The sequence below is a fragment of the Ictidomys tridecemlineatus genome, chromosome 8, assembly GCF_052094955.1.
Source record: "Ictidomys tridecemlineatus isolate mIctTri1 chromosome 8, mIctTri1.hap1, whole genome shotgun sequence".
In the NCBI taxonomy this organism is placed as follows: domain Eukaryota; kingdom Metazoa; phylum Chordata; class Mammalia; order Rodentia; family Sciuridae; genus Ictidomys; species Ictidomys tridecemlineatus.
In genome coordinates, this window is record NC_135484.1 from 21,038,423 (window position 1) to 21,054,699 (window position 16,277).

The 16,277-nt window shown below is 38.4% G+C and overlaps 1 protein-coding gene across 9 annotated transcripts in view; it reads right to left on the minus strand.

Moving 5' to 3' along the window:
* The window catches only part of Utrn (utrophin), a 508,932-nt gene that overhangs the window by 259,529 nt on the left and 233,126 nt on the right, over nt 1-16,277 (minus strand). For all 9 annotated transcript variants that reach the window (XR_013424804.1, XM_078018961.1, XM_078018962.1 and 6 more), the window contains 4 exons: nt 13,254-13,329; nt 7,211-7,425; nt 4,792-4,909; nt 960-1,165 (listed from right to left, as the gene is read on the minus strand). Coding sequence is in view for 8 of the 9 variants with exons in the window: in XM_078018961.1 (XP_077875087.1) it covers nt 960-1,165; nt 4,792-4,909; nt 7,211-7,425; nt 13,254-13,329 (615 nt within the window). In the remaining variant the exon portion in view is untranslated. The remainder of the gene's footprint in view (nt 1-959; nt 1,166-4,791; nt 4,910-7,210; nt 7,426-13,253; nt 13,330-16,277) is intronic.

Below are 16,277 nucleotides of genomic sequence, written 5' to 3' on the forward strand. Positions count from 1 at the left end.
TACAGATGCAACCATCACAGATCTAACTACACAGCATACAATCCCTGGTTGATTGAATCTGTGGATACTAATCACACAGACACAAAGAGCCAACTGTGTTCCAAATAGGATGACTGAATCATGGGTATTATTTTTTACTGTATTTCTCTACTTAAGGTGCAGGGCTTTGCTATTACTTTTGAATCGTTTGATAGAAATGATCAGCAGGTGTCATAAACACAGAAAATGATTCAGAAACCAATCCCCCTGGCCACTTGCTTTTTAAATTGTAACCATGGAAAGTCTACACTTGTGAAGAATAAAAACATACTTCCAGGTTTTAGATTGTGTTTCTCACACAGTCTTTATTATTACATTCTTCATCAATGTGCACTTTCACCTGAAGTTACCTGAAGGGCAAATAAAACGTTCCACCAAAATATAACCTCACAGCTAATACATCCTCCAACTCAAGAATATTTTCTGTTATTGTAAGAAATAATTCAAAATAACATTTTAAAAATACAATAAGTATTCACTATTATCAACTCTAATCAAATTGATCAACAGTGGAACCTACATATTGATAAGTGTGGATATAAATGTATTAAAAGAAACTAAACTTATTTATTAACTGACTTGCTCACCACAGTAGCACTCAAATCAAAGCCTCAAGAAATTTTACAAATACAAATAAGCTCTGGAGTAGGCAAGAAAGAAACTAAAATGAGGATTCTGGGATCCTATAAAATGTTCTTTTTCTAGATGTTGGTTCGTGAGGATTTTTCATTAGCCAAAAAAAAAAAATCTATTTGTTAGGCTTCCAGAAATTATTCAGAAAAACTTCCTGATCAAATGCTTCATATAAATTCAATATATATTCTAAGAACTTAGGAAAACATCAAGACGGGTTCCTAAGAAAAATAGAAAAAGCGAGTCTAAGGAAATGGCACTGCCGAGCAATAGCCAATGAGTCTTACTTGATGATCAGAGATCTGTTTGGAGAGCGGATCCCTCCGGGCTTGCTGGAGCATGTAGAGTCGAGCCTCATATTTTCTCATCAGTTCCTCCGTCTCCTCCCTGTGGTCAGCCCACTGAAGACTGTCCACAATCATGTCCTCCAGCTGCTGCCGACGCAGATCCACCCCATGCTGCGTGCTATCCCACTGGTTCTTTACCTTTTCCACTAGGGGAAACAGATAAGGAGTAGTCCCCAAAATTAACTATCAGGAAAGGGAAAAAACAACTGATCCCTGATTGATCATAAAAAGTCTATGCTAGAAAAGGAAAAGAGGGCAATTGACAAAGACATTTGAAAGGAACTATAATATATGTCAGACACACTATACTATATATATGTATATATATATACATATATATAGTATGTGTGTATATTTATATATGTACATAAATATTTCTTACTATTAATCATATATGTGCATGTATATATATATATATATCTTATTTTAAAAAATCTTTATTTTAAATTAATTTATTTATCTTTTTAAATGTGGTGCTGAGGCTCGAACTCAGCGCCTCGCACATGCTAGGAGAGTGCTTTACAACTGAGCCCCAGCCCCAGCTCCAAATTTCTTATTTTTTAATGAGTCAGGGTCTTGCTATGGTGCTGAAGCTGGCATCAAATTTGCAATCCTCCTGTCTCCACATCCTGAGTTGCTAGGACTACAGGCATGTGACACTATGACTGGATTTTAATAAAAATATTTCTGAAACCATTCTTGAAGAAAAATTTTGGATTAAACTCAACTTGAAGTGCACCAAAACATCTCACAATAAACATATCTACTAGTATTAGCAGATAAAGCAAAAAAGGGAAGCAGAAGAAGAAAAAAAATACCCATTTTAATGTTGTATTTACAGAACCCAGTTTGATAGGGTAGAGTTTAGCAGTGCATTAAGACACAGATATAGTTACTTGATACCCTTCAAAGAGATTATGAGAACAAACTATTTAAGAATATTTTTTGCTTTTTTTTCTTTTATTGTAGCATGAAACCTGTTTGATTGGGTGTAAGGACAGAGTACTGGGAATTGAGTATGGGGGTAGTCTACCACTAAGCTACATTGCAGACCTGTTTTTATATTTATTTTGTGATAGGATCTTGCTAAATTGCTGACGTGGGCCTTAAATTTGCAATCCTCCTGCCTTAGCAGCCCAAGGAGTTGGGATTACAGGTGTGCACCACTGTGGCAGGCCAAGAAAGTAAATATTCTTATACTTTCAAGTTCAAGAGAAACACTAAAAGTAAAGAAGATTCAAGTTCTTTGTACCTAGGAACCTTCAACATAAAATTCAATACCGGCTCTTTACCTACCGTCCTTTGAGTTATTTCTACTCCTCTTTCTCGTGTTCTGCCTTTCTCTCTCTCCCTGTCCTCTCTCTCCTCTTCTCTCCTTTCCTGTCCTCTCCTCTGATGCCATCTCCTATGCTCCTCTTGGTTCTTTTTAACATGGAGTTATGAAACAAGAACTCTAAAGACATTTAAGCTTTTGATTAATGTCTTCAGGGGCAGTTCATAATCATGAACTAAAATACTATTAAACAGCAGCTCTGAATACCAGAAACAACTCACAGGCAATAGAAAAGAGAAGGTTCAAACAAACAGCTAGATGATGCTTGACAGACCACCTGAAAGACTATAGCCTTTAAGTACCGGCCCCAAGAAGAACCTAACTACAAGATAGCATTCCGGCTGAGTTATAAAGAACATTCTGGTAAAATTCTTGGAATTGTATAGGGCTACAACCAACCATAAAAGCTGTCAACTTGAGGTTGTTCAGAAGGCCAAAAAGTTAGACTTATGTGTCATAACTCTAAGAAATTGCTCAATAAGATTATCTTATTTATGCTGCCTTCACAGTTTAAAAAATGTTAACGTTTTTAATATAAGGAAAGGGAAGCAAATATATCATGATGTTCTCCTTCTCCATAAGAAAATTACATAAAGTACTTATGACCAATTCTATTACTAAAAGAATATTTTAATACTGAACAAAACATAAGACATCAAGTGACAGTAAATTTCACAGGTTTACCATGAAAAACAAGCAAATTATTTTATTCATTGTAAGCGCTAAACACAGGCTCCTTGTGATGGTACACTCCAGCTGAGGAGGGTGTTTTATATAGTGAGTAGCTATGAAGATTACATAGCCTACACACACACACACACACACACACACACAGAGAGAGAGAGAGAGAGAGAGAGAGAGAGAGAGAGAGAGAGAGAGAGAGAATAAAAGAAGGTGCTCAATGGGAAAGGGAAGACATTCAGGAGAAGGATAAAATCAACCTTAAAATAAGTTTTGATAAAGAGGTAACTGAAGAAAACACCAGAGGTAGTAAAGCAAACCAGAGATGGCTTTGTCAACAGTGTGGTGTCATTAACAGAGGGGTCCCTGCCAGGGGAGGACAAATGGGACCATCCACAGCTCCCGCAACAGGCAGGATCAATCATCCAACACAGAGACGGAGAAGGAAGGAAACCAGCCCATATCATCACACACCCAAATTCTTTGCTAACTCATCTCCACAGTAACCTTGTTGCTACCACATTTATTTTGAATTCAACACACACACACAGGTGCTAATGCAAATAGCTGCCTTTCTACCCTTCAGAAAAAATTAAACTTTCTTCTTCCAGTTTACATTCTGCCACATAGATTTATTTATTAAGTACCTGATTTGAACTGGGCCCTGCAGGCGGCCCAAGAGCTATAAAGGTGAATATTCATTCTCTAGAAGGGAGAGAGAATTAAAGTAGCTCTGAGATCTACAGTTATGAGGAATAAGGCCACAGCAGGAACTAAAGCTATAAAACAAGAATAGTGTGGCAGAGACTTCACAAAGGGGTGACATTTTAGCAACTGAGTAAAATTTCACCCGGAGAAAAAAGGCCAGAAGGAAAAAAAATAACCTGAATAAAGGGAAGAAGACCAGGAAATGTCGGGACATTTGAAAGAGTATATATAGTACAGAATGCTATAGACGGGAGAGGTGACAGACGAGGAGACTGTGACAATCCCCAAACGTCTAGACCTTGTTCTGTATGCCACGCAAATTCAAGACGCTTTGGAACTCAAATGTGAACTCCAAAGGAGGATCTCCGTTGGTGTTTTGTATGTTCCCTTTTTTTGTTGTTTAATTTTGTTTTAAAGAAAGAACCTCCAAAACTAGTGACAGTCACACAGGCACGCAGCAGTTGCTCAACAGACATCTGTGCAATGAGTTTGAAGTGAGCTCAACGACACACCAACACCCAGTTTTAGTGAATAAAGTACAACTAAAGAACAAATTTTCATTCCTTTAGTTTTCTCAGACTTCTGTTGTTTTGATTTCTTTAAAAGAAATCCTAACTGCAGGATGTGGTGGCACAAACCTAAGGCAGGAGGATCCCAAGTTCAAGGCCAGTCTGGAAAACTTAGAGACACCCTGCCTCAAAATAAAAATTAAAAAAGGTCTGGGGATGAGACTCAGTGGTGAGCCTCGGCATAAGTCCCTAATACCACCTTAAAAAAAAAAAGAAAAACACTTATGAAAAAAAAAGTCCAATGTGTAATTACTTAAAACTATTATTAATACATTGAAGAATTATAAGGGAATTGTGACAATGTTCACAAAAAGTTAAAAAAAAAAGAGGAGGTATATTTATTTTTCATAAAAAAAGTAATAAACACCAAATAATATTAACTTCTAGTTGAAGAATCTTTGAAAATGTGTGTGTGAAAGATAGAGAGAGACTTGTTTTCAGGAAAAGTGGATGAAGATATGCAATTTTTTTAGAAACTTACATTTTTCTGTGATTGCTGTTCTCACATCTGAACTGGAAGCTTTGTTTTTCAAGTTCTGTGCCAACGTGAAAACATAATCGAGCTGAGGATGGCGCTGTTCTAAGTCAGCTTTTGTGATCTGTTAAGAGAAATGATTATTAAGATACGTTAACAAGCCATACGTTGAAAACAGTAACTAAGCAAACCAGTGTGGTGATGTCAAAGTTGTCACCGTTATCGTTTGCCTCCGCTAAGGCAGGCATCAGCAATGAGGCAGAGGAAGAGTCAGAGATCTCGGGTTCAAATCTCAGCTCTTCCACTAATCACCTGGTGCCTTACTTCTGTGTGTCCTAGCTTTCACACACACACACACACACACACACACACACAATAAGATAGTGACTATTAAGATGTATCAAGTCTGAGTAGACTAAGAAAATCCCTCTAAAGAACGTGAGCAGTTAGTGCTGCTGATGCCTGGTGCACCTCTTCTGCACCAGACATGTGTACACACGGCATCACCTGTGGGATACGGCAACATTATTAGAAAAGTGCTAATCACAATAATTTTAAGTTAAATCATCTTAAACGTGAAAACCGGTATTGCTTGATGGACTGAAGCTCTTGTTGCTGATAAATCCGAACAAAAAGCTAACGAATTCAGAAAGTATGGTTTACTTAAAAAAAAAAAAAGTACAAATAGTGTGACAAGATTTTCCTGGGCTTTTCACTTTATGAATCCACTTGCTTTATGGACTTCAACCTCTTCTACAGTGACAAATGTTATTTCTAAGTGGATTACTAACAACTTCCGATCCTGGATCCCAGACTAGGTTTCCATGAATGTTGTTCACTTTCTTCTCCACAACATAAGGACCCCTCAACACAACAAATCCAAAACCACTTCCCTCAGACCTTCATTCACATCCATTTCTCCTACTTCTTATTTCTGCTAATTGTAACACGTCCTCTCAGCCCCTCGGCAAGGGCTCTTTCCCTTGGTTTAAGCATCTCTTGCCTCCAATCCATCCTCATCCTCTTACTGAAGCAAAGCATCGTTATCACCAGTTCCCAGCTGCAATTCAGAAAAGAAAAGGCAGCGGGGGAAAGATGTGTGCCAACCGCTTTCACAGGAAAAGTCTACAGGGCTCTAACAGCCTGCGAGCTCCTCCACAAAGGGAACTGGAGCTGCCTGTCCCACCGCACCCCCACCGTGTCTCCTTCTTGCACAAATGTTGACCCAAAGGCTCCTCATTCCCAACCCATGCCTCCTGTCTCTTCCCTATCCTGGAAGGTCACTGACATTATCTTCAGATGTCAAAATCCCACTGCCTGCCTTCCAGCACTTGCAGAAGCTACCCTCTGCTCACCCTGACTCCCCTAACAGGTGGCCTGCTCCTGTCCTGGGACTTTTTATTAGACTTTGTCATTGTAGCTTTTCTCTGGAGGGTTACTGAGTGCCCCTGACTCTTTCATTTGGGGCTTATTAAGGACGTGGGAATAAAACAGCACCTACCTCACAGGACTGTAGGAGAAGCAAATGAGATCAATATAAAGGCTTAGAAAAATGCCCAGCACACACTGAGTATTTAGCAATAGTTGTTTTATTATTTTATTGTACATTCCCTATTTCTTTTCTTTCTTTTCCTTCCTTCCTTCTTTAATTTGGGTACCAGGGATGGAACCCGGGGGCACTTAACCACTGAGCCACGTCCCCCAATGTGATATAATCCATCACTAGGTCTTTTAATTTGCTTCCTTAAAACAATCTTTATATGAAAATAATAGACCCAGCCCCTTTTTACATTTTATTTCAAGACAGGGTCTCACTGAGTGGCTTAAGGCCTCACTAAGCTGCTGAGGCTGGCTTTGAACGCACAATCCTCCTGGCCTCAGCCTCACAAGCCACTGGAATTTCAGGTGTGTGCCACCACACCTGACTACATTCCCTATTTCTATCTAAAAGAGTCTGTTCAGTATTCCTTTAAAACACACAGCTCAGAGTCTAACACACTTAATAGGGAAATAGATTTTTACATACTGATATTAGATGGTATATGTACAATGATAAAAGTGTGGTTAGGATACTTATTTCTAAAGTCAGAAATGAAATGAGCTCATTATGAAAAATGAGCTGAAATAGAGCCCTGGGAAATTATCCTACATCACACCGGGCATTAAATGGAACACCAGCTTGCATTTATACCAACATGCCTAGCTTCGTGATATCAGTTTTAGAGTTTAAAAATACACTCAGTCTTTAGATGAAGTCTGAAAAGCTTCATTCTTTGCAGTTAGTCCGGGGTGGCTGTTTGGCAGATAATGTTTTTTTAAAAACCTCATTCTTTCAGAGTTGAGGATAAACAAAGGGGACCCAAGCAGATCTGGTAGAACCTTGGTCATGGTACCACCCCCACAAGCTTTTCCACCATGCACCTACTTTCATTCGGGAAACAGTCCTATTGATCTCTTCCACATCCCCAACAGTGACGATGTTGGACTTCAGCATCTGGTCAATCAATACCAGCCAGTCAGCTAGTTCTGTTATGGTTTTATCCAGATCAGCAGGAACCGAGATTTCTGAGGTACGTTGAGGGTGAACGGGCATGTCTGATGCAGAGGATACTAGCGCCACCTTTTGGACACTAGGGTGAGCTGGAAAAAACATGTAGCAAAGTAAGAATAAGGATAAAAGAATAAGAATAAAAATAAGAATAAAAATTAAAATAAGGATATTTTTAACATGGTAGTATAATAATGACAGGCATATGTATATGTGTATTCAAGTAAAATTTAGTTTAAATTAAAAAAATTTTAAGAAGCTTTTACTTTTTCATATTGAAATGGCTATGGCATAACCTGAAATAAGCTCATCTTTGTAGTTACTTGGCCATCAAGCCAATTAAAGCATCTCACAAAGTCCAAAGCCAGCAATAATAACTCAAAGGATATCAAGACACATTATGAGAGAAAACAAATAAATAATACAACAACTGGGGGAAAACTAGGAGTATTATTTTATTGGGTCAAGATGTTTTGCTTAATTACAAAGCAAATATATGTGTTACTTTCTCTTCTCTTTGCATTTAACTTTATGACATGAGGATATTTCATTTTTTATTAATGTGAATACCTATGTAATAATGCACATTTATATTCCCTAATTTTTGCTTAGACACATACATTGCTCCTTAAATGTTTTCTTTAAAAAAGAACTTATAAGATATATCTTTTTGCATAGAGTATATTCCACATTTTTAATCACTACCTTAGCAGAGATTTCCCAAAGTAGCAATACTGGATCAGAAAATATTTTTAAAGGCATGTGTTTAATACTCATTGCCAAATGGCTTTACTTAAAAGTTGGAAATTTACATTTCCTACAGCAGCATGTGGAACTGGTCAATATCCCACATCTACATGACAGGCATCTATTTCCATGGATAAACACACATCTGTCACCACTGTTCTTAGTTAATGGATTTAATTGCTAGTAATAGTAAATATTTTTCATGCTTACTAGCCAAATGTGATATAATTTATCACTAGGTTTTTTAATTTGCTTCCTTGTCAATCTGCATGAACAATATTTATATGGAAATGATAAACACTTGCCAAATCATTGAAAATGATGCTTCTGAGGACCTTTTAAAATGTATTGTGAGGGTTTTTTTCTCCATTTCTCTTAACATACAGATATTAACAAACTTGAGATAATAAAAGTCATATATCTTTCTTGGGGGATCATTATCCCAAGAGTTTGAAAGTTAGAAACTCTTGTTGGAGAAAACAATTTGATAAATATTTTCTTTCGTTTTTGGTTTTCGTTTTTTGTTTTTGGGGAGGCTGAAGGGCATTAAATATTGTTTTTCTTTGGTCTCTAATATGAGGTAGTTAAATGAATGATTAAATCTACCTGGAACCTACTGTAGCATGTGATATATTGGATGAGGTTTAAATAATATTCTAAAAAATACAAAGTATAAATTCAGTAAAATTCTAATCAACATACCAACAGTTTTGAGCATAACTTAGCAAAATCACAGATACAAAATCTTGGGTGAAAAATTAATACAAAGAAAAGTACCAAAAAGAGTTTAAAGCAAATATCTCTGTAAGAGGGATGAGCCCTACCACCTATTTAGTTGTTGTTCTTAAATAATGACAATTATCTCCCTGTATGATGAACTCACACATTCTAACAAACCAATGGAAGAGAAGAGCCACAGAGTATAGGTGGCACCAAATTTGCCCCTGGCAGTGACCGCATCATCAATTAGTGTGGAAGAATATATCATTTAATAAATGATGCTGTCAAAGCAATGACCAATGGCTGAAGTGAGGAAATGATGGATAGATTTCAACATCACGTGCATCATAGGAAAATTAATTCTTGGTAGATGAAGGGCATAAATAAGGAAACCAAAATTGTGAGCTGATGGAATAAAGAATATCTTTATGACTTAAAACACAAAAACAATAAATTATTAATAAACCCTGAGTGTTTAACAATTCTGAAAAGAGCACTAGATGGGATTGACTGTGCACATTGAAGACAAAAAATTAGTAACCAAATGCTTTTTATAAAACGGAAAAAGTCAACAACTGACAAAAAGGGAAAGAAAACACTTAACCTGAATAAAGAAAAGTTCAACTTTATGAGTAACTGAATAATCCAAATTAAAATGAAACACTCTGCCCATGCAAGTCAGGGGTTGGCAAAGCAGCATCTGGGAAGCCCAGGCTTCCTGGCGACCCTTCTAAGGGGCTGGCACACTTAAACTGTCATCATCATCATGCATTCTTTGCCTTTTTTTGCCCCTTCTCCCAAGAGCAGAGCAGTGCTTCACCAAGGCTACATAACAGGTGGCATCACAACAGACCAAATGCAGAGGCAGACAGGAGAACTCAGTTGTCTTCCACGGAGTCAGACATTGAAAAGATTTTGAAGATATAAAGCAATGTCACTTTCCTAATCTCCTGTGTACTTGGAAAAGTAGTTTCTTATATTAATATTTTCTAAAAAATGGTATTTTTACTATATTATGGTTTTATTACTGTTATTCTTAAACTAATAAATCATTTTGAAACTTGTTTATAACTAGCTAAATATGATAGAGAAACTCAGATAAAGAAAAGTTCTTTGTGGGTCCTCTGCCCAATCTTCACTGTAGCTTTCTTTTTTGTTGTTGTTTTTTTTTAAATCATTCTTCAAATCATCAAATATCTATTAAAAATCTATAAGATTCAAGGCACTTTGAAGATGCTATGAGTATAAAAGTGTGAAAGACACAGTCCCTGGCCTCTTGGAACTTGCACTCTGGAGCAGGACACTGATAATATACACCATGAAGCAAAATGAATGCAAAAGATAGAGTCGGGATGGAGTTGAGGTGTGATGGGCAGGAAAAGGCCTATTCAAGAAGATCTTGGTCGAAGAACTGGATGAAGTGAGTCTGAAACATGCAAATATCTGAGGGAAGGACTTTGGAGAAGAAGAAGAAACAGCAGACATAAAACCCAGAGATGAGAATGTCCTCCTCGGCATGTTTGAAACAGCGAGACCACCAGAGGGTCTGAAGCAGAATGAACAAAGGGGTAAGCAATGAGAAATGTGATTAGGGACATCCAGTAGGCAAATCAAACATGATAAGACTTTGGAACTCACTATGTGGACAGAACTCATTGAAAGATGGCAAACAAAGGAGGGAATAGAATCAAAAAGAGAAGCCACGAAAACATTCCTACAACCTAGATGAAAGAGGAGAGTGTTCAAGGCCAAGGAAGCATTTGGGATGGGGCACAGGCGGAGGCAACTTGCTGATGGACTGGATGCTAACTTCAGAGAAGAGTCAAGGATGATGTCAAGTTTACTGGTTAAAAATAGACTCACTTTTCTAAAGTTAAGCAAGTGTCTACATTTATGTGTCAGGTGAACATAGCCAGAGAGGAGACTTCTGGGGATTGCCATGTATTAGTGTAATGAAATGCTATACATCAGTTTAAATAACTAAACTAGAGCTACATGCATCAAAACATACAGCAACAAGAATGATCTATTAACAGCAAGAAAGCAAAAGGACAAAGCCAAGCGAAGATATAATCCAAAGCACAAGTAGAAGGTTGGCCTTAGAAAGGAACGGAGAGAACATGTCCTCAGCATCAGAATAAAGTATGTAGAGTATGCAAGTACAGATGCAGCTAGGTGGATGGTTCTATGATGGAAAAATGAAGAAGCTCTTTATGATAAAAAGGTATTTTTTTCTTTTAAAAGTGAAGTGAGGCACAGTGGCACATGCTTATAATCCCAGCAGGTTAGGAGGCTGATGCAGGAGGATCACAAGTTCAAAGCCAGCCTTAGCAACTTAGCAAGTCCCCAAGCAACTCTGCAAGATTCTGTCTCTAAATAAAATATTTTTAAAAAGGGCTGGGGATATGACTCTATAAGTAAGCTCCCCTGGGTTCAATCTCTGGTACCAAAAATAAATAAATAAGTAAAAGTGATGTGAGGGCAAGAGTAGAGAGATGGGTAGCAAGGAATTCTCAGGAGAAAGTACAGTAGAATTTTCTGTCAAATCTGATGCCTCTATGAGAGGCATAGTCCTTGCTTTGGAATGAGTACAACCAGCAAGAAGCTAGCATGGATGAACCTCAAAATGTTATACTAAGTAAAAGAAGTATTGTAGGATTCTATTTACATGAAACATTCAGAATAAATTCATAAAAATGGAATGCAGAGAGTTGGGCACAGTGATGCACACCTGTAATCCTATCAGCCTGGGAGGCTGAGGTAGGAGGATTGCAAATTCAAAGCCAGCCTCAGCAACTCAGCAAGGCCCTAAGCAACTAAGTGAGACCCTGTCTCAAAATAAAGAAAAAAAAAAAAAAAAAGGAAGAGGGGACTGGGGATGTGGCACAGTGGTGAAGCACTCCTGGGTTCAATCCCTGGTATCAACCAAATAAACAAACAAAAAATGGAATGCAGAGTGGTGGTTGCCAGAGGCTGAGAGTAGGAGGGAAAGCAGGTGGGACTGCTCAGTGAGTAAGAGGTTTTACTTTGGAGTGGTGGAAATATTTTGGAACTATATACAGGTGGTGATTGCACAACATTGTGAGTATACTAAATGTCACTGACGTGTTCACTTTTAAAACAGTTGATTTTATTTTTTAATGTACTTTTAAAAGAAGGAAAAGCTAAATTAAAACATTGAGTAGGAAGAGAGAGATGTGGCAAGATTGGCTTCCCGTCTCATACCTGAACTGCACACCTAATGAAAGGTGTGGTTTTGCTGTCCACATTTCTATATGTCTAAATATGTGTTCAAATTTCCCCTGCCCCTTTGCCATAATGATGTTAAGGAAGTAAGAGGACCTGTTGATATTTCATTAAATGCAACCAGTCCTTTCCTTAGGGTTATGGAGCTGAGCTTGTATTTACCAAGGCAGAAAATGTCAATGCAAGCATTTTGGAAATTAATCAAGAAGACGTATTAGGCTTCGGGTTATTTCCTATGCAAGGTATTAGAAATTACAAGTAATCTAGAACATAAACATGGGCATCACAAGCCAGCCAGCTCAAAAAAGAAAACAAATACTCTGTCATTTGTCACTTTTTCAGACTCCTGAGGAAATGGAGCAAGAGCAGAAAATGAAAAAGATGAAGAAGAGAAATAAAAGGATGCAGAAGAAGGGGAAGAAGCAGAGGTAGAGGAGATATCCTAGGTAGGTAGTGGGAGGAGAAGGTGAAGGTGGAAGAGGAGGAGAAGGAGAATCTGCAGCAGCAGCAGCCACTGGCACAGGGTAAGTGGGTGGGCTGCAATTAATCCCATCTGGGATTTTGGCAGGTGATTCAGAGGAGAGCATAGCAAGGTGGAGTGCTAATGGGGCAGGGTGACAGTGGCTATGGTGCTGCAGCCTGTGATCTCATCTGGACAGAGAGAAGGGGTAAGTAGAAATAGTTTTTTTTTTAAAAAAAAAAAGCCACTTCTTTTCTATGCAGCTAAGGGAGCAGTATTTGCCAGTATGTAACTACCCCAGAAGGAGACCCTTCACAACCTCCATCTCCCAACTGCTTCCAAGGTTGTCTACACCATTTGTTTTCAGTCATGATCATATGATGAGCACATGCTGGAGTAGAGGCTTATCCCTGATGTCTTGAAAAGCAGTGTGTATCCAGAAACTCGCCCTCATTTTTCCCACCCTACTCTCCTCTTCCCATCAGCAGTATCTGCGGTGGCCCAGGCGCCTCCCATGCAGGGAAAGGTAAGTCTCACCAACCACAGAGCAAACGCCTTGCCCATGCTGGGCAGCCAAACACGTCTTGAGTTTAAAGACAACACCATTTTCCAAATAATTAAAAGTAGGATAATAAACCACAGCTGCATGATGTTTTAAAATAAATCTAGCTAGTTTATATACGATGCTCATAGCATTAATTTTTCTACATTAATAAATGTATATTGAGGAAAAAAACTGTATCTTACCAGCAATCCTCGTCTGTGAAGCAGAACAAGGCTCCCGGATGCGCTCCTTCTGTATACTAGGCACTTCTCTACATATCTATAGCATTGGGCCAAAGAGGAAGAGAATAAGACTATGTAAATAAAGATATACTATTTTCAAAAGAGAGTTATCTAAATGATGGCTTTGCCACTTCTCTTGGTCTTAACACCTAGGCTACTATTTCCACCTTACTATCCGCCACCATCTTCCTTGAGTCTTTTTTTTTAAATTAATTTATTTCTTTCTTCTAATTTGTTATACATGAAAACAGAATGGATTTCAATTCATAGTACACAAATGGAGAACAATTTTTCATTCCTCTGATTGCACACAAAGTAGAGTCACACCATTTGTGTCTTTACATATGTACCTTCGGTAATGATGTCCATCTCATTCCACCATCTTTCCTACCCCCATGTCCCCTCCTTTTCCCTCTCTCCATTTTGCCCTATCCGAAGTTCCTCCATTCCTCCCATACTCCTCCCCCACCCCACCCCCATTATGGATCAGGTTGGAATGGAACTACCATTTGACCCAGCTATCCCACTGATTGGTTTATACCCAAAGGATTTAAAAACAGCATACTACAGTGATGCAGCCACATCAATGTTTATAAGCAGCACAATTCACAATAGATAAATTGTGGAATCAACCTAGATGTCCTTCAATAGATGAATGGATAAAGAAACTGTGAGATATATATATATATATATATATACACACACACACACAATGGAATATTACTCAGCATTAAAAGAGAATAAATCATGGCATTGCTGGTAAATGGATGGAATTGGAGAATATCATGCTAAATGAAGCCAGCCAATCCCAAAAAAACAAAGACTGAATGTTTTCTCTGGTAAGTGGCTGCTTGAGTCTTTCACCCAACTGACATTACTTTCAAGAATGTCAACCTGTCCTTAAGTACTGTGACCCTCTTTCACCACTCAGACAGTCGGCCCCTCTGCCCATCTCTTGATTTCCACTAATACTTTAAATTCCGACTTTCATCTTAGGTTTCTGAAATGCTTCTCCAAAGTTTCCTTCACCAGCTCATTTTCCTCTGTCCATTCATCTAATACCAACATTCCACAGGAAATTTTTTTGTTCTTACCTTTGACCTTGGACTCTTTCATCTGAGTCCTGGTTTCCAATGATTTAATTCACCATATGGAGTTTTCAGAAACTGAAGACTCCCAGTAACATAATTTCAGTTCAGCACCCTCTGTCACCTGGATGTTCAGACACATCCAAATCTGAATTCATTGTCACTATCTTTCCTGAAATTCCCTTTGTAAACTCCTCAAGATTCTAAGTGACCTTGGATATCAGTTTACTGGGTAAAACCCATCCATCTCTACAGGGTAGCTGCAGTGATCTTTCAAAAAATTAACTTTCCTCCACTGAAAAACTTATCCATAGGTGTCCATTTCCCTCAAAGCAGTGCATTGTTCTCAAGACTGAGCCCAAATTCTGCAGAGTCCCATGCATGGTGAGGCCTCATGATCCTGTCTCTGCAAGCATCTCTCAGCTTTACTGTCTACCAAGCCACATTCAGGACCCAAATGCACCATGCCCATTCCCAATCGCCTCCAGAACCTTTCACTTGCAGCTGCTCATCCCCACAATGCCCTTTGTTTCATTCTTAACCTGGTTATTAATTATTCATGCTTTGTAAATTAACTTGGATGTGATCTCCCCTACACCTTCTATCATTATCCCAAAGCCAGATATGGGCTTCACCTATGGACTTTTCTATTTTATTATTGCTTGTCTATCTGTCTCACCCACAAGCTCTCTGAGTAAGAAGCAATGCCATACTCTTTAATGTATTTCAAGTTTTTAAAAAGATGCCTGGTATAAAGAGGGAATCCAATAAAAACCTATTAAGTGAATAAAAGAAGAATGAATGAAGTATTCCAGATTAGTGCTTCCCAAAGTGTTGAGATTCTTTGCTCAATAAGCATTACTTGGTCTTAGACATTCATAATCCCCCAAAAGGAATTATACTAAGATCTATGCGAAGTCTTGCAATATTAGAAGTTTCAGGATGTCTAACACGGTGTTCCCAAACTGATCACCACGACCTTGTCCACTGACAACCTTTGGGTTACATAAATACATGTGCTCTGACTAAATGTAGACTAAGCCTCACAAGTGACATAGGAGTCAACTGTCTGAAAGGAGCAGGAGAGAGAGACAGTAGCAGATGATGTCAGATATAACAGGAAGCCAGACCATGAGGGGCCTGATAAATCACAGCAAGACTTTGGATTTTTATCAGAGTAAGATGGAAAACCATTAGTGGACTTTAATCACAGGAGTAACTGGATCTGAATTACATCTTCACAAATCACTTGAGAAAAGACTGACAAAGGCAGGGAAGGAAGCAGGGAGACTAGGGATAGACCTCTGCAGTTATTAAGACAAGAGACAATGGTGACTGGAGATGAGTCCATAGCAATAGGGGCAGTGAGATGTGGTCAAATTTATATTCTTCAAATCTAAAAAAAAAGCTAAAAGAATTATATAGGAAATATATATGTGCTACCCATCATCTACAATTGTCAAATCTTGCTATATTTGCCTTATCGATAGCCATCTAGCCATCCATTAAATCATCCATCTAGTAAATGGGAGAAGCCAATGATGGTGACTTTGAGGTATTGTTTTGGGTTAGAGTTTTTTTGTGTGTGTGTGTGGGGGGGAGGTCTCCATTGAGATATAATTCATATACACACCAAAAGATTGACAACAAGGTTTTGACTTCACCAATAATATGGTGGAACAGCCAATGACTGTCACTCACATACATTAAAGCATTGGGGGGGGGGCAGGGAGTGGGAATCAGGAGCTCAATTTTGTGTGTGAGTTTAAGATTCTTTTTAGGTGTCCAAGTGGAGATGTTCAGTAAGCAGCTGTATATGCAAGTGTAAAGTACAGAGAGAGGTCCAGGCCAGAGATTAAGATGTGTGCATCATCAAAGCACTAATTCTCAATCACAG